The 24,831-nt window shown below is 39.8% G+C and overlaps 1 protein-coding gene across 4 annotated transcripts in view; it reads left to right on the top strand.

The window, feature by feature from the left end:
* slc35f3b (solute carrier family 35 member F3b) overlaps window positions 1-23,714 on the top strand; it is a 99,229-nt gene extending 75,515 nt beyond the window's left edge. For all 4 annotated transcript variants that reach the window (XM_074675340.1, XM_074675341.1, XM_074675339.1 and 1 more), the window contains 6 exons: window positions 2,307-2,649; window positions 10,387-10,606; window positions 16,132-16,257; window positions 18,489-18,681; window positions 18,783-18,872; window positions 19,716-23,714. In XM_074675340.1, coding sequence (XP_074531441.1) covers window positions 2,307-2,649; window positions 10,387-10,606; window positions 16,132-16,257; window positions 18,489-18,681; window positions 18,783-18,872; window positions 19,716-19,957 — 1,214 coding nt within the window. In that variant the 3' untranslated portion in view covers window positions 19,958-23,714. The remainder of the gene's footprint in view (window positions 1-2,306; window positions 2,650-10,386; window positions 10,607-16,131; window positions 16,258-18,488; window positions 18,682-18,782; window positions 18,873-19,715) is intronic.
* Window positions 23,715-24,831: the final 1,117 nt, after the last annotated feature.

Genomic DNA, 24,831 nt, shown 5'->3' with positions numbered 1-24,831 from the left:
CTGAAATTTTCATGAAGATCTGTGTGTAACTTTTTGAGTTATGTTGTTCACAGACAAACAGACTCTCCCAAAAACACAACCTCCTTGGCGAGGTAATAAACAAATAAGCAAAGCATTAAACACAGCAATAAGCAAAGGAAGAGCATCAGAGGTAACTTTTTAAGTTTCAAGAGCCAAGAGTGCCAGAAGAAAAGGCATAGAGCTGGTTGCCTGGATCAGCGCCATGGAATAGCCCCTTTCCACTGATACTGATCCAACTTTGAGGGGCTGTTTGGATTATTACCTGATACCATGATTGGAATTGGTGTATTCCGAGTTCAGAATGCGGGACAAGAAATATTTGAGCTAAACATGTTGTCTTAAAAACACTAAATGCAAAATGACCCTCTGTGAAAAAGTTTGGACGTCCCTGATGTAAACCAACTTGCAAACAAACTCAGATCCTGGTTATGATATGTTTACAAAGAGGACTCTTACCTTTGGAAATCTCATTACTATTCATTTGTGTTTGTACCTCCACACGGCTACAGCTTCAGTGTTTCAGAGAGAGGCTAGACAGTGTGTGAAAAAGTAAGTTTCTTGTCTCCCGGGACAAAGTGACCTTGGTTAGTAAATTGGTTTTGAAGCACCGAGTGGGTGTGAGTGGGATGGGTAAACAGCACGACAACACTTTGCTTCAATTCACACATTATTGGACAAGTATGGGAGCTATCAGGTTTTGACAGGAGCAATAGAAAAGTTAAGTGTTGCTGTGTCCGCATTTGTGTACTCTGGTAAACACACACATTCACACGCACACACAAACACACACACCCATCATTGTAGAGGAGCTGGATTGGATATCAGATCTGCCCTCTTTTGTCCTCTGTTTGGCTGCAGCCTGTCACACTTGATCACCACACTTTGAACCCAGATGTCTGATTGATTACCTTCAAGTTCAATTAAAGCGTGAAAGCAGCTATTTTTATCTGAAACAGACGACAGGACACCAGTGACCTGAGGTCCTCTCATGGACCCCAGAGTCTGCTGTAGATGCTTTGAGTTATGATCTACTGAGAGAACGATGAGATGGAACATGTTCACAGAGAATTCAGTCACAACTTTTTTAAGTAGAGTCCTGTGCTTCGCATGAGGTTTTTACACTTAGATGTCTTTTATTTCTTTTCTTTTCTTTTCTTTTCTTTTCTTTTCTTTCTTTCTTTCTTTCTTTCTTTCTTTCTTTCTTTCTTTCTTTCTTTCTTTCTTTCTTTCTTTCTTTCTCTCTTTCTTTCTTTCCTCTTGTTCTTTCCTCCTTGTTTTTCCTGTTGGTCCTTCTTCATGTCCATTCTTTTGCTTCTCCATCTTTTTCCTGCCTTCCCTCTATCTTGTATTTCTCTCTTCTTTCTGTCAGTTTGTGTCTTCCCGCTTTTCTTCCTTTCCTGGCTTCATCATGTCTAGAGTCCAGGCTACAGTTTCTGCTGTCATTCTTTTACTCTCTATCTTACTTTCTCTCTGTCTTTCTTTTCCTTTTTGACATTCTCAGTTTATCTTATCTTACTTTTTAAGTCTCTGTGTTCACTTTTATCAATTCTGTCATTCTATTAATGTCCCAACTGTAGTGTAATTTGCATATTGCTTTATGCCTTTCCTTAGTTAATTCTGTAAATTGCCTCTATTTGTGTAACAGTAATACCTGTATTTGCCTTAAAATTACCTGTACACAGAGACAGTGTTTTTTTAGTCTGAGTTGGATCTGATTCACACGTTCATGTCTCCTTGAACTCTGAACCCATTGGCTCATAGATAGACATAGCAATCCCAAATCTCAAGAATGGTAAATACTGAGCACACAGACTGGTCTGTTAGAATTGGCTCTGCATTACACTGGGCACCCATGTGTACTTCTGTCACTTCTCCTCGGCCGAGCTATATAAACTATTTCAACTTAAGCCATCTGAGTCTCCTGAGTCTTCTTCAGCAAGTGTCAAGATTCCTGAGATTTCCTCAACACTTACTGTCTCTTTCTTTCTATCTTTCTTTTCTGTATTTCGTCCATTTTCTGCACGTCTTCCTTCACTCTGTACCCCTCACATTTACTATTCCTTTTCTCCTTTCCTGTCCAATAAAGGCAAAAATGGCCCAAAAAGTAACTGGGATGTTTTCAAAAAGTTTAACTAGATCTTCCTAGAACTAAGACTGGGTTAGCTTCAGCATCAACTTGTGAAATATAAAGTTATATTTGATAAATTCAGTAGTTATAAATATACTTGGACCATGATCACCCATCAGTGTATTTGACAGTTAGTGTTTTTTGTGTTCATCCACAGGAGAAGAACGCACCAGGGAGAATGTGGTGGGCACCACGGACGCACAGTCAGCGGGCGGAGCAGGAGGAGCCGAGTCCGGCTCCGGCAGACGGAGACTCCACTGCTGCATCCGAGTAACAACTGTGCAGATCCAGAAGGCTCTGTGGGGCGTTGCCATGGTGTTCTGCGTGTGCTCGTCCTGGGCAGGCTCCACCCAGCTGGCCAAACTGACCTTCAAGCAGTTTGATGCCCCCTTCACCCTCACATGGTTCGCCACCACCTGGAACTGCCTCTTCTTCCCCCTCTACTACATCGGACACCTGTGTAAGAGTCCGGAGAGGCAGACGCCCCGACAGAGATTCAGGTGAGGAGGCTTCTGCTCGGTAAACAAACAAGAAGCAGGAGTGCAAACTAATGATTAAGCTCTGCTCCTCTGAGACATGTCAGAGTCGAAACAACCTTCCTTGACCTTAAAACGGATTAAAGCGATGCTTTGAAGGCCAGTGTCTCCTGCCAGGGGGCAGATTTTAGTTAATCCCTTCCACTCCTCATAAAACTTCACACTACATCCTAAAATGGACAAAAAGGTGTCAGATATGAGGGACTGAAACCTGGCTTATGTCCTATAGATGTGTAGGTCTTATTTAAAAGTTGTGCTGCAGGGTTTCAGGTCAGGTGAAGTCCAAAAGAAACCACAAAAATGAGCTTTTTAAATCCTTGAAGTAAGCTTTTCATTGTTTCCTGAATGAAGAAATCACTGAGAGGACCAGGTGTCACATACAAAGCTTGAAAATAGAGTCTGGCAACAAAAGCAATCAAAGCAACTCCTCCATTGTGCTGAAATACAGTGGCAAACTATCACCGGTGTTGTTCTTCTTTTCATTTTCTTTCAAAATACACGTTTTCTCCTCTTATTGTACAAAAGTCATACAAGTATTTCTTGCACAGCTGCGACAGAGAAGCCTCAGAGAAAAAACAAAGTGTCTCGTCAACTGCAGATGGATTTGTTTTCTTTCTTTTCTCACCGATGATGCACAACCATCAACAGTCACATCAGAAAAGAAAGCAATTTCCCATCAGTAGCAGCCTCAGTAGACAAGAATACAATTAGGGATCATTCTTCGGAAAGATGTTTTGTGCTCAGATAACAGATATTCTCACTGTTCTGCTTTATACAGAAAGAAATATTACAGCTGGGCTTGTCGTTTTTGGACTCTCTAAAAGCCATATGGGAAACAAATTGATGCAACCTGTGTTAAAAGTAGCCTGAGGGGTCAACACAGCAGAGATGAGACAGGAGAAAGTTTTCAGTTTCATGTTTTTTGAAATGGTCCTCAAGTCTTTGCTTTTTATTGAGAAATTCAATCAATAACTTCTACCTCTTCAAAAAGTCACAAGTAATTCAAGGAAAACAATTTCTTTAAAGCTGCATCATGTGAGAAACAGACAGAAAAATAAGTTAAGATGAGTTGACATGTTAAAGGTCCCATATTCCGCTCCTTTACTGCAGTTTAATATGGATAATTGATGTCTTCATGAAATGGTAGTAACATGTTTTGGTCCAAAAAGCCAATAAATCAAGCACAGCAGGCTCTCATAGCCCCTCTGTTCAGAACAGTCTGATTTAGTGGGCGTGGCCTTCGCTTCGTTTTGCCCACCTCTGATACCGCCCCGCTCTTCCGCGTCACTGAGAGCGGTGCCACGAGCTCTTGGTGCACAGTGTTTAGAAAACAGGGAACCATGTTTACCGTAACATTACAGGCTAAAACAACAGGCTAACCGCAGCTAAAGTTAGCATCCTGAAGCTAACACAGAGAGAGAGGGGACACCGAGGAAAAGCTCTTACATCTGCTCCACAGCACACAGCATTTAAAATACTCACATTTCCAGGGTCCGAGGTTTGTTGGCGGACGGTTGGTAATGCACCTGGATTCAGGACCAGTCTATTCGCTAGCCCTCTGTTGTACTGTCCAAAGTTGGAAAAGCAGTCGGCCATGGAGTGCACACACATGCACGGTTTTACTGAGTGTAGCTGGCACATTTCCTTGATAAATGAACTCTAGCCATTTAGTCTTGCCTTATTCCGAGATGGGAAGCTTGTGCATGATGGAACTATGTGGCTGTTTACAGCCAAAAACAGAGCAGTGATGGCCCTTCAACTTTGGCATTCTCCTCCCCAGGAGGGGAGTGGGTGGGGAGGGGGACCTGGGGTATCTGCTCCAGTGGACCAATCAGGTCAGACTTGCTCCTGATTGGTCATAAAAGGGAATCGCTGACGTTAGCAACCCCAAAATCCAAACAGCCGGTTTTAGGTCAGGATTTTACATTCACAAGCACTACTAAGTACAGGTTTTGTCATTAAACATCACATTTTGTGGGCTGGGAGGAAAGCCAAAGACCCACAAATTTCACTAAAAGACTTAATAAAGTGATTTTTGCATAATATAGGACCTTTAATGATCCAATGAAAGTTAGTTCTGGTTTAGCCAAGATGGGCAGCCATGGCTCAGTGGTTTAGTGGGTCATCTCTCAATAAAAAGGTTGAGGGTTTGATACCTGCAGCTGATGAAAAACTGACAACGCAACGCAAAGCAAGGAAACCCAGAGACTTAGGCCACACTGAAATCACATGAAATCGTAGTTTCACTTCACCATAAACAATATTTTCTGAAAACGCTGGTTTTTATGGTTCCATGATTTCATGTATAGGCTACACCAGCAAACTTCTTGGTTCTCAGACGTCACATCTGAATGACAGGGTTCATTCTGATTGGATGGCACAGGTTTCATGTCTGAAAAAACACTTCCAAATATGGCACTCATCAGCAGATTTTCACAGTGTGTGTGTGGACGAAAGTATTTTTAAATACTTCAAAGTACATGGCTACCTGAGTACACGCCTACATTTTCAGGGTTTAATCTCACAGAGGTGTAACACGAGACACAGGGGAAACTAATGAGAATAATCAAACTGGAGAGAAACACAATGGCAGGAGGTGAAAACAACAACTACAAAGAATTATTCATGAAATCTATTATTCATATGGGAAGAGTGACTTTCACTTTGATTTGATTTGATTTGTACATTGTGAAATGAAAAGAGTGTAATAGATATGAAGATATATTTTGATAAAATTATACAAGTGGTATTTATGCCCAAAGTTTTTATTTTACATGTCCTTGAATGTAACTGTACTGGAAGGACTTTGTATGCTCTTCCCTGGAAAAATTAAAATTATATGTTAAAAAAATGACAAAATAAAACAGTAAATACTCGAGACGTAACCAGAAACACAAGAGGAAATAAACAGAAAGAAAACAACACAAAACATAGGTCACTATTAGACAACAAGACAGGCATAAAGGATAATTGATAACAACACAAGTAAACTAGCCACAAAACATGATTAATGCACTCAGAGCACACTCTTTTTCTGTGTCTGAAGAAATTCATGTCTGCTGTTTGTGAAACAAGCCTGTTGAGAGTGAGCTGGAGTTGTTTACCTCTCCTGTTTGCTGGTTATTTATGCACAGTCACTCCCTGTTTATGTTTGATTTCCAAAATAACTCTTCTTATTTAATCTGGACTCTCAGCTTCCCACGTCTATCTATTGTGCTGCAGAGAGCAGAGAGAAGGAATCGTAGGTGTGTCAGAGGAGCTTTCACAGTTCAAACACTCCATTAATCACGGTCTTTAGACAAAGGTCTTATCTCTGCTACCTGCTGGGTTACTTTGGTGCACAGAAACGGAAAAGGCGGTGAAGTGGAAGGTGTGGTGTGGTAAGGGGGGGTTGGTTTGATACCTCTGCAGCACCTCTGTGATGTAATTCTTCCTTTCTGAGGGCTAACACGAGGAACTGGGGCTCCAAATCCTCGACCGGAGATGATGTGCTGTGAATATCAAACACTCCATTTCCTCTGTTCTCATTTAAAAAGCACCTGGTGACACTGAGACAGAGAAATAGAGACAGAGTTGACATCTGTAACAGCAGACTGTCTCTGGAAAAATACAGTTTAATTAGGAGACTTCTGTTCTCCTCATACATTTTTCACCAGAACAGTATGTTATCAACTTTGTTATTTTTGATTTGTTGGCACAATGTAACTGCAAGACTTCAGCTGTAAATTAAACTGTCCTCTGGATCATGTTTGGACTTCTGTAGAGTTCATGCTGCAGTCTGTGCACATTACAAGTCTCACAGGTGCAATGGGAAGCAAACCTACAGAATCACATATATGTTTTTATTTTTTATGACCTCAAATATTACCTGCAGCAATCTCAAGGCCTGGCAAAGGTCATGCCCCACGAGTCTAGCCCAAGAGCAGTCCAACCTGCAACCTTACTCAGTTTTTTTCCTACTTTTTCTACTGTCCCGTCGTCTTTGAAAAAACTACTACAGAAACTTAAAAAGCAACCTCAAAAACGAAATCAGGGAAAAATATTTGTATATGAAGAAAACCTTTTTTTCTACACTAGTGTTATAGCTGTCTATTTAAAGGTCCCCTTGCAGATTTTGAAACCTCTTCATTTTTATAAGAATTCGCTTTAAACTGATCAAATTCTCTGTTTTAAAAAAAGATTGCACAATATCTTCACCAGTTCTTCACAAGACTTGCTGAAATAATGAGGTCATGATAAGGATCTCTTAACTGTTTCATGACATGTTGGAGGGGCGGGCCTCAAGCACCAAGGTCTGCCCATAGCTACGCCCCTGACTGGCCAATCAGAGGGAAGGGGGTTTGTGGAGTGAGAAACCTTAAAGAGACAGCAGCTAAAACTAAGAGTTTCAGACAGAGGCTGAAATAAGGTTTTCAATGGTGAGAGGAAAAATAGGGATTTTTTTATAGCTCTAAATCATCTAAATCTACTATGGGGGCACCAGAGGGACATAATTAAGACTAAAACTCTGGTCTCTTAAATGTATGACACTGTAAAAGTGTGTCATAAACCTTTACCTTTCTAGTCTGCATGATAAACTATATTACTCCATGAAAATGTAAACCAAAATATTTATCCAACTATAAAATGTATGTTGCACAGGGAAAATATGTATTGAAAAACTTAATGATGCTCAGGAATTTATGGAGACTGCAGGGTAACCATCAGGAGTGGAGTCTGCAGCTTCATTTGACTCTATATAAATGTTAATTGCACTGTTAAATTGGAGATTGTTCAGAAATAGAAAAATGTATGCACCCATTGAAGTTTGACTTCTGCACAATATTCATGAAAACATGAAATTTTGATCCATCCAGATCAGATCTGTGCTTTGACCTTTCTGAGTGGTCACACTGAAGCCATTGGGGGTTTGTGGTGTGAAGTTGTAGCCTCCAGTGTGTGTAAAGAAATGATGACGGACCTGAATGTAGCCGTCACTGAATTATCTTTGTGTTTATGAACGAGCTGTGTGAGGAGTGTGTTTTTACTGCTGACTCAGCGTATCCACAACAAAGCCTCCTCATTTGCATCTGGCAGCACTCTCCTCACTGTGCTACCTGCCAGTCCTGCTTTCTGCTGCTTCACTGCTTTCACTGAGCCAGATGGTAACCGTAGAGCAGCACAAACAGCAGCAGTTCAAGCACAGGGATGTTGTAGTTTGACCCAGGATACAGTCTAACATTTCCAAACAGTGTAACTAGAGCAGGCAGGATCTATAAGTCTGAGTATTTTGATACAGAGACATAATGTCATGGTTTTGTTCCATTTTCACACCACAAAGAGTGTCAGGGCGATAGCTTTGGAGTGTCTGCTTTCATCTTACTGTGTTTTTAATCCAATTCAAATGGTCAAAAAACCAACAGTATCTTCTTTTGTTCTCTAAAACTCTTCGTGACAGGCATAAAGTCCAGACTTAAGCTAATTTAAAGAATATATCTACAGAAAAAACATGCGCATGTATAACTAAGCTGAATTTGTGGAGCTGGGATTGCAGTTTTGTGACCAAAGAGAGTAAATCATCAAACGCTCCAGCTTCACTACCTTTTTTTATTTTATATGACCTTTATTCTACTTTATATATCCATTGAGTTATATATCCAGCCATCTCTCCATCTTCTCTTAATCCACTTTGAGCAGAAAACTTTGCAAGTTCCAACCGCAAAACATTATTTTTTACAAAATTTTAAAAACAAAAAATAATTCTGAAATTGCTTATGAAGAATAAAAAAATGCAAATGGGGTTTAAAAACACACTTGTTGAGTATTTGTTTTGTTTTTTTACCCAGTTACAGTTTTTTCACTCTTTACAAACAATTCAGGCATAGTTTTCATCGTAGGTTATCAGAATCAGAATCAAGTTTTATTGCCAAGTACGTTTGCACATTCAAAGAATTTGTCTTGGTGTGTTGGTGCTAACAATTAACAAGAAAATAATGAAAATGCAGATAAAATATATAAAAGGTTAAGATATAAAATATACAAATAAACAAAAAAATATATAGTAAGAATATATATAGTAAGAAAAACAAGAATAAAATAAAATAAAATAAATAATTCACAAATCAGGAATATTTACAGAAAAACGAAATAATAATTATTATGAGAAACAGAGGATACAAGGTACAACCAGACTGTAAAAAAAATTGATGTCATCTTGCTTGCCTCGACTTTCAGCCTTCCACAAAAACTGCTCCCACTGGTGGCTGGCTGCAGTAAATGTCAAAAAATCTGTCTATCCAGTCATTCCAGATGGGCTTAGGTCACCCTTTGAAAAATTAATACAGCTCGTAAAAATGTTCCTCACATCCGATTGTTGTGTTGATTTGAAGATATGATATGGCTGCCTTGCATTCAGGTCCTCTTTTTTTTCTGAAAAGTTTTGTTTTCATTAGTTATAAGAGGTTAAAAACGAACTGTGCAACTTAAAGTTCAGTGGGTGTCAATGTAACACATAAATATCTTTAAATAAAACATTTTTCTGGACTTTTTAGGTGAATGTGGCTCATATTGAGTCTTATAAACAACTTTTACTAAAAATCAGGCTTAAACACTTTATTGTAATTTGGTTTTAGCTGAGTTGAGAATCCACCCGTTAGTATTCATGTTCTTTTTCCTGTTAGCAAACAACAAATCGGGCCTTTAAAAGAAAAGCCCAAAACAGTTCTAATAGCAAACATAAAGTGACTAGTAACTTAAACCGTGATTCATTGTCATTTATTATTATTTTTACCCCATAGTTTAGTCATCAGATTAAATCATTCGACAGTAGCGTTTTCACAAAGCGGTCATTGCATTTACAGCCCTGCCTTGATAGTCTTTAATAAAACAAGAATGTAGTTTTAGGTGACTTTGTTTTCCATGCTGAGAAAAGGCGACCAAAATGTGGTGCGTCACATTCAGAAATTATCCTTTAACAAGAACAAACTTTAAATTGAGATCCACTCAACATTGTTGGAAGCAGTAAAGAACAGCCTGTGACTCCTTTAATATGAGTCTTCAGGATATTTTACACATGCATACGTCCTGAAAACAGATTGTTGTGTGTGTCCCAACTGCATTCATAAAAGATTCAGCTGTAAGAGCCTCCAGCAGAGCCGGCATATGGAACTTTATTTTCAGGAAACAAAGTCTCAGAGTTTTGTGAGGAAGCCAACAATGCAAGGAAAACAAAAGAGGGGCATATTCGTATTAATTATCTTTCTCCTTCACTGTTTTATTGCATCTGCTTCCTCAGTTAAGCTCATCCTGCAGAGCACAAATTGGCAGAGACAGATCCTAAAATCGCCTGAGGAGGAGATCGATGGTTTCGTTTTGTGGATGGAATAAGCTGACCTCTATCTCCCTTCATCCTCAGCTCTTTGTGGCTGATCTGATTATTTCTGTAAATATTTACTTCTTTCTTCTCTGGAGTAGATTTAGTCCCACGTTGCTGCAATGTAATAATCATTTGGACGTGATTGTTTGAATGAGAATTACTTTACACTCTCATTACAGATCACTGATTAAAATCTCTGGTCCCTGTGGTGTGATTATTCCAGATGAAGCTATTTATATTCATAATATTGATTAAAAACTCCCACGCCATACTGATATCTATCAAATCTTAAATTATGTCTTTTTTTAATACTCTAACACCTCACTCTACATTTCGTCTCTGCACAGGGAGTGCTGCAGGTTTTTCGGGGACGATGGCCTGACACCCAAGGTGTTCTTCACCAAAGTGGCGCCCTTTGGCCTGCTGTGGATCCTCACCAACTACCTGTACCTGCAGGCCCTCAGGAAGATCAACACAACAGACGTGTCGGCGCTCTTCTGTTGTAACAAGGCCTTCGTCTTCCTGCTGTCCTGGATTGTACTCAGAGATCGCTTCATGGGGGTCAGGGTGAGTTCAGCTGCCTGTGTGTGTTTGTGTCGCTGTTGTTTTCGGCGTCCTGAAAGAGAAAATGTTGCCGCTGCAGTTTTTGATTAGAGTGAAAAATGCGAGTGGATGAAAATTAATGAGTTACCCTCTAGGCTTTACATCCTAGCCAACTTTTACCTGCAATGAGCTCCAAATAACAAACAAAACACAAGTCATTAACATGCTTTCAGGGATTGATGTCTTTGTTTCTGCTCTTGAGAATTGCATTAACTAAATCCCAATTAACCTTTTGTAAAGGTTGTACCCCTGCACTATTAGATCCTTAAAAGACAAAGGTTCTTTTTGGAAACAACAAACAAATTCCAATTTTTATTTTATCTTTATCTTGTTCATTAAAGTATCAGATTGTCACTGTTTTGTCAAAGGTATGATTCCAGTTTTGAAATGGGCTGGGTGTGTTGTCCACTGGAGATCCAACATGAAGCCAGTCACCGGCTGCAGACAGAGCTTAGCATCAGCATTTCAAAGGCTGTGTGCAACGTGTGACGAAAAGAAATCCCATCTGCTCTCAGTTAAAAAGAAAACATCACTTTGAATTGTAAAAAAGTTAACACCAGTTATTGTCGACTCTCATTTTGATAAATCACAGAACCCCAGTTTGGAAATTAGGTTGTTTTGTAATAATCACACCCTGCAATGTGTCATAAGTTTGATCAACTTTTCTTGTCTTTTGATAAAGTTTTCAATACAAGATGCATATCCCTTCATGTTTTCAGTTTTGCAAACCTTGTTGTTTACATCCCTTCTGTGATTGAAACAGATATGACACTGATTTATTGACTTGTTTATTTGACCTGGAAAATACATAAGACATTGCTTCATAAAGTAGAAGCCAAACAGACAGGTGTAAATCTAATTTGTAATCCCTGGTTTTTCCCGTAGACTTTTTATAGCATCAACAGCGTGGCTGTTCACCATTGTACAGTTTTGAAGCCAAAACACCCCCTGTCAGAGGCACAGCCATTGTGCAGCCAGAGTCTTTGTGGAGCTGAGTGACAAGTTAAAGGGTTTTTTTTTTCTTTCAAAGATCTAATTTCTTCTAGGCTTTTGGCAGAACTGTAGTTGTCAATAATTTTCAAACGTGACCTACAATCCTGTTTTTAACCTCTAATATCCAATGAAACCGAAAGTCTTCAGAAAAACTCTACACAGCCCGATAATATCTTCATATCTCCTCAACAAACAGATATGAGAAACTTTTCTTCGAGGTTATTCTTTTTTTTTAAGTATGACCACTGCTCATCTGGTATGACTGGGGAGAAAGAATGTTTGACCTATACTGCAGCCAGCCACCAGGGGTAGCAGTTTTTGTAGCGACCTTACTTCAACGGAATAAGATGACGACCATTTAAACCAGTATATGGGCTTGACTCACAAAATTTAATCAAAAGTTACAGAGTGTTGAATTGAAGATACTACAACAGTTAATACTATAAAAGAGATTCACTGAATGAAATAATAATTCAAGACTTATAAAAAAAATGAAGAGCAGCATAAGTAATGTGAAAAATGGACAATAGGCGGGATAAGAAAGTACATTTTTCTTAGCTCACTGGCAGATTTTTCTACTCTTTACAAACAATTTAGATGTCATATTAAATCTGTCTTAGGATATATTTACACTAAGATTTAAATCCTTGTATTTATACGTATTAGGTATCCAAATTTGTTTTAAAGGTTGTTCACTTGTTTTTAACGTTTTAGTTTATAGTGTAATTTCAAATTAAACATGAACATGTCTTTTTTTTGCCTTAATTATTCACTGTCAAACGTTTAAACCTCAAGCAAAGACTAAACCATCTGTTGTGCTGGATATGTTTTTGCCTGTGTCATGTCTCTGTGCTTCTTTTTCAATTTGCATTAAACAATAAAGTCAGTACCTCCTCATACACTGACTCACAACATCTTGCAGTTTAGAGGCCACTGCAGAGGCAGGAGATAACAATATAACCTTCACTTGCCTTTAGGCGTCTGAGGCCCTCCATGTGCTTTAAGTGAAGATGATGTCTCCTGGTCAAGTGCAGGTTAAACTCTTTAAAACAGGTTTAATAGTAGTTCTTTAGGAACAAAAATCACAGATGTTAAGGGTTAAATCAGTCCCCGAAGCGTCAAAAAAGTGTCTTTTGACATGTTATACTCTACAGTGCTCATTAAGCCCAAAAAGGAGATAATTTCTCATTTTGTGCTCTTGTTAGATATTGCCCTGTGCACAAATTTAATAACAGACACATTTGAGATTTTGTGGAACATTAATCTCTGTGACAGAGCAATGCTAGCCCACAGTTAGCCACATTATTACTTTCTCTGTTCAAGCAGTTATTTGAGTTTATTATGACTACAAATGTGGCTGCAAGACATTTAATATACTTTAGTTGTTCAAACAGACACAATGACGGCTTATTGGAGCAAAAAGCCTAACACAAGGAAAAAAAAACAGGAAGAAAGAGCATGCACAAAAGTAAGATTTATTTAAGGCTCCGTGAGGACTTTCTGTGTGCTGTGACACCTGTGGTCAGACTGTGTAGTGGTTTTGCAAGGTAAAGACTCAATTTCCCATGAGCACTATCACCCACTGTTGTACACTGTTGCAGCAAAAGAGAGCGGATCTTTTTTGAAAACCAACTTTTCCCAGGATGCAAATGGACAAGGTAATGTATTCATTTAGGTGAAGCTAGTGTTTGAAACGTGACCTTGTGCGACCATCGTTGAGAAAACCTGAGCTTTGCCTTTCAAACATTTGCAGAACATGTCTCTGCTGAATGCTGGAGAGCATGTGGACACCGTTGTGTGTTGGTGTGATGAATAGGGACAGGGCACAGTCCAGCTGAGTGGATTAGCGCTGCATTACGGAGGTGTCAGGAAGATGAATGAGCTGTGTGTTTCGCTTGGACAAAGCCTCTGGGTACCTTTAGCAGAACGGCTCTTTCTGCACTGCAGGCGGCCTGTCAGTCACAGAAACACCCTTCATTTTCTCCTTGCTCACGAGGTCGGCGACCTGGCATGTGCCGGTGTTTTAGTTTCCCACCACAATGAGGGAAGGGATCATGACACCTGCACACAGAGTGGCTTATGTGATTACAGTGTTATTACAGCAGTATGACGAGTTGGATTAAGCTGCATCTAGCTCCTTTCATGACTGATAAATCCAGCTACAAATCCCAAATAAACCAACACTCTTCTTGGTGTGTTTCATAGGCTTCCAACCTGCTCTGAAGCTGCTGTTCCAACCACACTGAGCCAATAGTGCTGCTTTATTTTTATGCTTACACACGCCTGCACATCACGGCTCAACAAAAACCATTTAGCATTCCTGTACTCGTCTTTTTCTCTTCTCTTCTTTACTTTACTTTCATGAAAAGCTTGTCCAAGAGCCCCTGCATTGCTGCAGAGATCCAAACACTGCAATCCCCACCACCGAGAGAGACACAGAGAGAGGGAGAGGCTGGGGGTGGAGAAAAGAGAAAAAGAGAGCGCAGGAATATTACAGTATTTGTCTCTTACTGAGGCCTTTCATGGCAGATAATGGGGGTGGGGAGTAGGGGCATGCACGAGGGAGTAGATGGAATGGTTGTAAGTGTGTGACGGGAGCAGAAAGAGGGGAAATTCATTCTGCAGAGAGCAGGACGGCTGCAGATATGAAGGAGAGGAAACACCTCAATTCACAGAGCTGAGCCCGCTCACTCTGCTGCTTTTCTCTCCTCATGCAGAAAGAATCACTGACAACATGCAAACAAACACACACACAAACACACACACACGCAGCAGGAGGTACATTTGAATGACACTATGAGTGCTGGTGGGAAATCACGCTGTCACACAGGTAAATCCCCTCCAACGCATTGTGTGTGTCAACCACAGCCGACTGGAAATTCAGTCAGAGCAACAAAAAACAGATCATCTACGCTCCTTTAGGAGACCTGCTCTGAAGTCTTTCTTTATGTTTGAATTCCTTCAAAGCCATCAGAATAAATACACTCTAAGGAGCATCTGTCTGAACTTTGTGACAGAAATGAGTTTCGGTATTTGTACTATCTTTACTCATTGACTGGTAATTCAGCTTAAAACAGAAGCCCCAATCGACGACTTTCAGCAAGGTTCATACTTTTCAAATGTCTGTAGATCATCTTTAAACACTTATCTGATGAGGAGATTATGACACTGTTGCAGCTGCTCTCTCTTCTTTGTCCGTTTCTTGAAACTTTTTTGTCTCTTTTCATCATCTTTGTATTTGGAGTGGGTCATTGTTTTATGGTTCATTGGTGGTAGTGGACACCAAACTGGTTGTGTCTTCAGTGATATTTTTACTATTTTTGCTCCTGTGTTTGTCTGGAGATCCTTCATGTAATCATGGCTGCATTGTTTACATGTGAAATCATCATGATAGTGAAGACGGTGGCAGCGGCTGCGTAGCAGCAAAGTGAATACCAGAAGGCACAGTAGCATCATGCTATTCACAGACATGGCTAACGGAGCTAACACTGGACACCAACGCCACATTGGAAGAGCTTCACCTGCTGTGAGCAGACAGGATCCAGGAGACAGAGACTGAACAGACTGCTGAAGAAGCTCAGTCCTGGACCCTGTGGAGGTGGAAGCTGGCTGAACTGGACAATGATGGACAAGCTGTCATCATCTATTTTGTTATGGACTTTTTTGCACTGTCTATACACTTTCTTACTTCTGTTTTCTTGATCGCTGCTGTGACACCTGAATTTCCCTGTGGGGATAAACTGAATTTCCCCTTGGGGATGTAAACTGGATATCCACTGACACGTTCAGCTGAAGATCTCCAGTTTACAAGGTCGCTCTTTAAACTAGAACACCAGAAGCTGATGGACACATTCTATCAGGATTGTTTAGGAGTTATTAAACCAAGTCAGTCACAGCTGGGTGTGATCTTATTGTAGATGGAGAGAGGAATATATAAAAACACTGTGGGTGCCCCACCAATCAGAAGCATTCTTTCTTCAAAATCTGTGAACTATCCCTTTAGACAGCCATGAAAGAGTCTGGCTCTGAGTCTGGCTCTGATCTTTCAAGGCTGAGTTGTGGTGGAGCGGGATAAAAGAGATATTTTGGCACCGTTTGAAGCTGTGATAATGTAACAGTCCGGGGGCTGTGGTGGGAGTAAGAGGCGGGGTTTGTTGGACTGTTTGGTTTGTAAACATGACAGCACACCAAAGAACAATCAATACCGCAATCACACCATCACGGTAGAGTGTCAGCTGTGCACGATGAATCTCTGAACTCATTCATGGTGTGTTTACATGCCTGTAGTCTCTGCCTGTAAACGGAGACCCACAGATTAATGATATCATTACACACACGTGTATTGTAAGGCTTGTGATTTCAATGAGTGTGGGCCACGCGTGTCTGCTGCGTCACACAGCAGTGAAAGCCGAGGCATCTTTATCACCGTACTGCGATTGGCGTGTGGACCATCCATCACTCTCTGATCTCCTTCTCTCTTCCTCTCCCTCTCACAGATCGTAGCTGCTATCTTGGCCATAGCAGGCATTGTAATGATGACCTACGCTGATGGGTTCCACAGCCACTCAGTCATCGGTATCACCTTGGTCGTTGCCTCTGCGTCGATGTCAGCGCTTTACAAGGTATCTGTTCACAACTGATCCACTTGAAGAAGGTTGTCACTCACTCTGCAGATTTCCATCTGAATATTCTTCTATCATGAATGGGGCTCTTGGCCCTATATTTAAAAAGGTTTAGCAGAAAATTTACAAACTTTGAGCTGTTTATAATGAACTAATCACACAAAATCAATCAAATAGCTCAACACACCCAATATTTGCAAGTATTTTCTCAAATTTTAACAAAAAAATCCATGTTTAATGATAACTGCAGTCTCATTTCACCCTTTGTGTCAAGCATTTTTAATGCTTAGTAGAGACCCCTTAGCTGTTGCAACTTGGTGCAAAGATGATGATAATGATAATGATAATATCAATAAAAATACTTTTTATTTAAAAGCACCTTTCAAAACACTCGAGGACACTTTACAGTAATCAAAAACGCAATGAAAAAGAAAATCACAATAGACATAATACATATGAGATGGTTCATAGACAGTCACCAGCTATTTGCATTGTTCCCTATGAATTGGAGACGCTAGACTCTTGAGTTTGCATACTACAACCACTAGGGCTGGGATAAAATGCTATTCTCGCGATTTGATTCGATTACGATTTTTGGGGCGCGATTGCGATTGCCGATTGCAATTCTTCGGTAGTTACGATTTTTGCAATTTTTGCAATTTTTGAGATTTTTAGTTTGTTTTTTTAACACCAGATCAAGTGAAAAAGTTGAATCATGATGAAAATGTCTTCAGACTATATCAGGAGCCATATTCTCGCATAAAATATACATCATGTGAGTCAGAGGAGAACATTTACCCTCTGCTCGAGAAAAGTAGTAATAGCTTATAAACCAGCTTATAAAAAAAAAATTTTGAAATAGAAAAAAAAAATGTTTTTTTTTTTTTTTTTTTTTTGACAAAGAATCATGATTTTGATATTGTCAAACAAAATACCCTGATATATTGTAATTTGATTTTTTTTTCTCCCACCCCTAACAACCACCTTCATCAAATCCCACTAAGATTTTCTGACAGGTTCAAGTCTGGTTGCCTAACAGCAAGTTTTTATCATTCATTTATGTCTATGTTCATTTTTTTGCAGAGTTTAGTTTAGCTTATTAATGATTCAATGCTTAAAATGGAGTACTACACCTTGATTGACAGCTCTGTCGACACATGGCTCCTGTGGTGCCAAGTTTTGCCCAGAATGAATTAAAGCAGTGAAGGTAATATAAATCTGTACTGCACAGACTCTAGCCTTGACTGTGCAGTATGCCAGCGTAAGTCACAGGGTATTTTGGCATTATTTTAGCTGCAGGAGCAGGAGTGTTTCATGTACTATCTATAAAAACACCTATAGGAGGTGTCCATTTCCTTTTTTGCTTTATATTTTTTGTCAAGGTCACAAACCAAACCAAAGTACATCTAGTAACATCTCATTCAACTACATTTAGACTGTGCATAGCCTACTTGTATAAACCTAAAGCTACATTCTGCAGAAACTCAGCAACTCTTACAGCTGACATCTTTAAATAAAAGGATTTATTCGAATGTGAAAATGTGATAGTTAAAAAAACACACTGGAGGACACAAGACAAGTTCAAAATTATGGAATGATGTAGAAAATATGTCAGAATACAGAATAAGAAATATTTGGGACTAAAATGTTGTCTGCAGGTCAAAAAACTCTGAATATGAAAAAAAATCCTAATAAAATCCTGAACCTGCCATAAAAATATCTTGACATATTTTGCCCATATCGCCCCCTAATGGAAGACATTTTCTTTGGTCATAAGCAGAGTTTGCTAATGTTTACACAACACGTAACACCGCAGAAAACGGACCACTTATCATCTGTTTTCAAGAGACAACTGAGAGACAGGTGAGGTTTGATTTCATCAGTCTATGATGATGGCACGAGGATGTTTGACTACACTTAGAGACTGATTTTTACAGAAAGATTATGCCCTGTAAACTGACAGAAATGTGTGATATGTGAGTGTTTGACTGTCGGCCTCAGGCTGTGATGTTCCGATCCAAAAGGTTATGGGACAGAGAGCTTTGTTTTGACGGGGTGCTGCTCCTCACTGCCCCCTGTCTGTTCTGTCTAATGTGATAAACAGACAGCAGCGGCCCTTTGCCAGAGACATGACAGGTGCTTGGCAGGTGCAGCCTCTGTATTATCCTTCTGCTCCATGAGGGGGCAGATTGTTTTTTTCCACCATCACCCTCCTCCCTGTTTATCCTCAGGTGCTCTTCAAGATGGTCCTGGGCAGTGCCAAATTCGGGGAGGCTGCACTCTTTCTGAGCATCGTCGGAAGCGCAAACTTTGTTTTCGTCAGCTTTGTGCCAGTCATCCTGTATTTCACACGGGTGGAGTATATCGGCTCTCCTGCAGACATCCCCTGGGCTTACCTCTGTGGAGTTGCAGGCCTGCTCTTTGGTACGGAAGAACAAATCATGGAGCATGATTAAAAGTAAAGCAGCCACAGAAATGCTCATGTAACTCATGAAAATCCGGTCTCTTTGTGCTTCTTTTCGCAGCGTTCAACATCCTGGTGAACTTTGGCATTGCCATAACATATCCAACATTAATCTCCCTTGGCATCGTCTTAAGTGTCCCTGTGAATGCCTGTAAGTGTCTTGGCTTTCTTACAGACATAATTGAATTAGAAAACTTTTTAGATCCAGTCAGCATTTAACTTTCTGATGAAGTTTGGCTGTATAAAGTACTTTTCGGAGAACAATGATTGATGTCTGTTAGACAAAGCAGGCTATAAGAGTTGGTTGCACCTCAGGTTTGTGTAATTAATTGTGTAAATCCTGTTCTAATGAAAACATTTACAGATTCCATCACTGTTTAATGCAGAACTAAAAGGCTTTATTTACAGTGCACAGGAGAGGATAAATGAGTGCAAAACTCCTGCATTTGGAAAAATGTATTTATTAGCACTACTCCAATCCTGGTCTTCATCACACTGCAAAAAACTGAAATCTTATCAGGTGTTTTTGTCTTATTTTAAGTAAAAATTGTATTATTACGCTTGGTATGAGCAACATTCAACTTATCAGTCCAGAAAATGTCTTGTTTCAAGTTATTTTAAGACAAAAATAAGAACCGAATTGCTTGTAACAAGTAAATAAAAAAATCTGCCCGTGGAATAAGAAAAATTTGCTAGAAAATTTGCTTGAAACTAGAATAATGTATCAATGCAAGTATTTTTTCTCTTATTCCATTGGCAGATCTTTTTAACTAGTTACAAGCAATTTAGACCTTATTTTTGTCTTTAAATAACTTAAAACAAGCCTTTTTTCTGGACTTGTCAGGTGAATGTAGCTAATTTTAAGTCTAAAAAGACATTTTCTCCTGAAAATAAGACATAAAGAGGGACAGAATAGAGACTATAAAAAACAAAATTCAAACAAAATTAGGAAGCTGGCATGTAGATAACATTACCTTTTTCTGTTGTTTTTCAGTGGTGGATCTCTATACATGTGAAATTCATTTCAACACAGTGCGCCTCATCGCTGTGTTCATCATTTGCCTGGGTTTCCTCATGCTGCTCTTACCAGAGGACTGGGACCAGTGTATCATCCAGCTCAGCACCAAGCTGCGCAAACGTGACGATCCAGCAGAGGGCAGCGCAGAGGCCGGGGCCACCACAGGGCTCAACTGGAGAGGAAGAGCCAGGACCTCCATGTCTACTTTTGCACATTGACCACAGGAAGTATCACAAAGCAAACAGACAAACACAGGGAGGGAGGCATGTGAAGCTCGGGACATTTGAGTGGCAGCTCCCTGAGAGGACACAGGGTTCCAGACTGTTCTTTGCTCTCATCAGCCAAAGGAGGGCGAAGGAAGACGGACAGACTGACATTCTTCTGGCGTCCGTTCACTCAGAGGTTTTTTGAGCTGGTGCATGGACTCATATCAACATCCTTCACAAAAACTTCATCAGGTAAAACTGATCTGATCATGTTTTGATTTTGCTTTACCTCTTAATCATTCCATCCACCGTATCCTCACGCCTGGGAAGACTTGCCAACTTGCCTGATTTTTTCAGACACACCATGTGGACTTGTACACAGTTACACACCTTTAAGATCCAAAGAAGAATGCCTAAAATGCTGAATGCCTGAAAACAAAAAGGAGGTCAACAGAGTCTGCCTTCAGGTTTAACTTACTGACAAATACCTGCCTTCATGCACTGTACATAGCTGTTTTTCACACCTCTGGCGTCCTGGAGTTGTGGACCTGATGGGCTCATCTGGCGTGAAGGGACCTGTCTGGACATCTGAGGATCAAATTCGAGCTTTCACAACACCTCACTCTGTTCCTCCTGAGAGAAGAGGTCAGATCTTTGTTGATCACACTGATTGGCCCCTCCTGTGGTTGTGTGTACTCCTGGGGCTAAACTCCCACAACATGGACGCTGACACCTATTGCTCAGGCCCACAGATGAGTCATGATAGATTTAACACAGTTGCATAAGTTATCAATGCATGAGAGGGCTGAGATTGTGCTTTTAGTCTGTCCATGAAGCACATTAGCCTGGCATATTCTCTAACCAACAGACCTTTTAATAACCAAGCAATACAGGTTATACATGTATCAACTGTGACTTTAAACGCCTGTTTCAATCTATACACATGTAACGCTTCAGGTGTTTGGATGGACTAAAAGCACTAACACAGGCCTGGTGAAGAAAACCCCTTTAATAACTTCAATCAGAGCTGATGCTGAGCCTCCCTTTGGATTCGAATCACATTTAATGTTTTCAGTTGCAACGTGCAGCATTTATCAGTAAAATTGTTTCCTTTCCTGCAGAGCTAACAGACAATAGAAGAAAGCTATCTCCACTAAGGCTTGAGGACAGGTACGCTGACACAAAAGAATTCATCATATTCACATGCCGGCTTTTTTTTCCCTGACATCATGCTCAGGGTGGGAAGCTGAAACACTGTTACAAATAACACACAGCTCTGTTCTAGGACTAAAAATCTTATAAATGTCATGTTTTAGCTCTGTGAGGCAAACAAATCCTCAACCTGGCTAAATAAAGCTCTTAAAAACACCTTAAAACACCCAAATCCATTGGAGTCATTATTAATTGATACACAAAGTAGTAAATAATTCAAGGAAGACCAACGAAATTCACAAAAACAACACAGAGTCCTTGAATGAGCAGCAGCAGACACATCTTTTACACCTGAAGGGCTAAAACACAACAGAAGGGAAACTAAACAGCTGTAACACCAATCCGTCATCTGCACCACTTATCCCATTTAAGGGCACAGGAGGGATCTGGGATCGACTGTAGCATGGCCTCCAGTTACTCACAGGGCTAACATATAGAGATAAACAACCACACATGCACACCTACAGGTTTTTATAGTCGTTGATTAGTCTAACCATCATGGAAGCTCTCTTTCCAGGGTCTGAACCAGGAACTTTTCAGCTATTAAACAAAAATAGCTCCTCCATAGCTGCTACGGGATCACCATTTAGCTCCCGTGATGTCATATCTCAAGAAATAACAGGGCTAATAATCCTTTCTATTACCGTTAAACACCAGTCAGCAAACTCATATCTAACATTAACTATTGACAACCTAGCAGTGATGATAGTTGAGGGCATTGAACATTTTTTACTGATTAAAGAGGGGGTATTGTGCTTTATTAGTTGTCAGGGTAGGTTAAAACCAACTTCATTAATTCTGCGGAAAAAGTTGTTTTGTCAGAGAGAAAAAAGTAGTCAATTCGGAAAATATCATGTACAAAATAAACTTGGTAAGTAAAATAGGAATAAAATAGAGGTGATTAATTAAGAAATACAAAGTATCAATGTCAAAAACAATGCAGAACAAATGAAGAAAATAGTGCTTTGCTCAACTTGTGACATCACCAGTTGGTGAATCACCTTAAAGAGGGGGTATTGTTTTTTTAAATTCTAATTATTTTTAACTTTTTTTGGGGGGGCCTTAATTCTGTCTCTCTGGTCTGGTGCCCCGTAGTAACTTTACATAGTTTACAGCCCCCCAGCCCCCTTGCATTGTAGGCCATGTCCATACGTAGCTGGGTATTTAAAATAACCTCATATACTTATATAAGTTTAGGCCTGTCGTCCACATGAAACGGCAGCTTTATGTCACTAAAAATGATGTTTTCTGAAAACTCTGGCCAAAGTGGAGATTTTGGAAAACTCTGGTTTCATGGTTTCATGTGGTCCCTGGTTCACAGAGTTTTCAGTTCACAGACATCACAGCTGGGAGACTGGGGCTCATTCTGATTGGCTGGCACAGGTTTTACGCCTGACAACACGGTCCTTTATGGGTTTGGCATGCCTCAAGCTGCACTTATCGGCGGATTTGCCTGATGCATGTGGACGAAAGTATTGAGTGAATGATTTTTCCCCACCTTTTTTGAGGGATGCTCAAAAATACCTGGCTACGTGTGGACATGGCCTCAGAAAACCCTTATTTTAGCCTTTGTCCAGAACAAATTTTTTTCACTGTCTCTTTAAGACTCCCCCCTTCACAAACCCTCTTCTCTCTGATTGACCAGCCCTTTGGTGGAGCTTTCGGCAGACCCCTTCAACATGCCATAAACCAGTTAGGAGACCCTTTTGCAATAACCTAATTATCTCAGCAAGTCTTGTAAAGGTCTCGTGCTATTTTTAGAATGAAACATTTTGATCACTTTACAGACAGATTCAGGGATTTCTACAACATATGAACATGTAGAGGTTTGAAAATCTGCACACCTTTAGTTTTAACATCCAGTATTATTACTTAATATCCTTGTATACACCATAAGAAAGCAGAATGCCCACTCTTTAAGCAATGAATAGTGTCACTCCAGACTTTAACCATCTTGTTTCAGTTTTCTCTGCTGATCATTCAAGAAACTTTGCAATAAAAAGCTGGACTCACCTGAGCTTCCCATCCTGAGCGTAAAAAGGCTGTTGTGTGGATATGAAGGCATTAGCTCAGCTGCATCTTTTATCAAAAATCTGCATTTGTTTCATGAATCATACCTTTAGGCAAATTGAGGTTGATGAAGAGGAACCTGAGAGAATAAAGAGGCCCCGCCTTGCTAACTGACTGATGGATCTCTGCCTTGTTGTGAATGTATGAACATCACTCGACAACACACGCTCGCTATCTGGTTTCTACACGGACTGCTGCAGACAGACTCTTTATTACTTCTTCTACTCATCAGACTGCATTTTTTTGGTGAGAGATCTCTCACAGCATCCTTCTGGACTACTTTTCTACTACTTTTTTTTTTGCATTTGGTTGCTTACTAACCTGGAGGGGACGTGAGTGACATCTGCAGGAGGAGCATGCACATACTGTACGAGCAGATAACGCTGACAGGTTCACTTCACTGCCTTTTCTTTTCTTTCTTTGCAATAGAAAACATCAGCACTGTTTCCCATTGTCATGCTCTATGACAATAAATAATATTATTGTATTCCTCTGGAATTATTGCTAGACATTAATGTAAACCTTTGTAAGGAATGATGATTTTTACACTGAGATGCAACATATGATTATCACATGGGGAAGAGATATTTAGAGAGCTAATAAAGGATGGGTTATTAGATTTACTGCTGGGTGTCTTCAGGTGTAATCACATGTACTATATAAAGATTTCTTTTCAATATATCTCCTGGTCCAGATTTGTTTTCTTCTCAATGTTGAGTTTTTAGCCAGCAACATGTTTCACATGCGTTTTCAATCAGAAGCAATGTCAAAGTCCTAACAGGGTGAAAATTTCACCCTAGCTATTGACTGTTTTAGATTCAATTGAATATTAGGATGGGATGGCATATTTGGGATGGGAAAAGAGTGTAACCATTCAAAAGATCTCATATCCACCAAGAAAATATCTACCATAATGCAGAATATAAAATTGAAAATAGTAAAAACAGACATGAAGGGAAACACTTGTATCAATTGACAAGCTAAACAGACGTCAGTGTGGCTGCTAACTTTGGTAATTTTCTTTTACCAGCTTCTTATTAGCTTTCAGTTACTGACATTATTTCTTATCTTAGTTCAAAATTGTCTTCAAAGCTCTCACCAGTTCTTTCTTTATTGCAAAGGACTATGTTTCTTTATGGATGAAAGGGTATCAACTTTTATTGTTGATGTATGCTTCGGTTGGGCCCAATTTGACATTCAAGATCTTTAGCTTGATCATTGACTAATATATTTTGAGGTTTTTTTTGTATTTACTTTAATGTTAGGGTCATTCAAATATAGATAAAATAAAATTATTCTGCAGGGGCTCTAAAAAGTGCATCTTACTCAATTCTTGCTCTCCAGCCCCCCCCCCCCCCCCCCCCCCCAATTAATAGATGATTTTTAACATTACTCCACAGTTATGTCCTTGATATTTAAACTGTTTTAGTTGTGTTTTGAGAAGTGGCATACTCCACTCAAATTTCTTAAAATCAGTCCGTGCTGACCCAAGGTAAGGCGAGGCAGTTTTATTCATATAGCACATTTCGACAAAAGGCATTTCAAAGTGCTTAACAAAGACATGCAAATCATTAAAAAGGTTTAAAGGGGGGGATAGAAAAAAA

Source organism: Halichoeres trimaculatus, unplaced genomic scaffold (assembly GCF_033239565.1).
Source record: "Halichoeres trimaculatus isolate MK-OKI-2021-1 unplaced genomic scaffold, fHalTri1.1 fHalTri1_scaffold_8, whole genome shotgun sequence".
Taxonomy (NCBI): domain Eukaryota; kingdom Metazoa; phylum Chordata; class Actinopteri; order Labriformes; family Labridae; genus Halichoeres; species Halichoeres trimaculatus.
The sequence above is the reverse complement of the archived record's forward strand: the minus strand, read 5'-3'. Positions and strand labels throughout refer to the sequence as shown.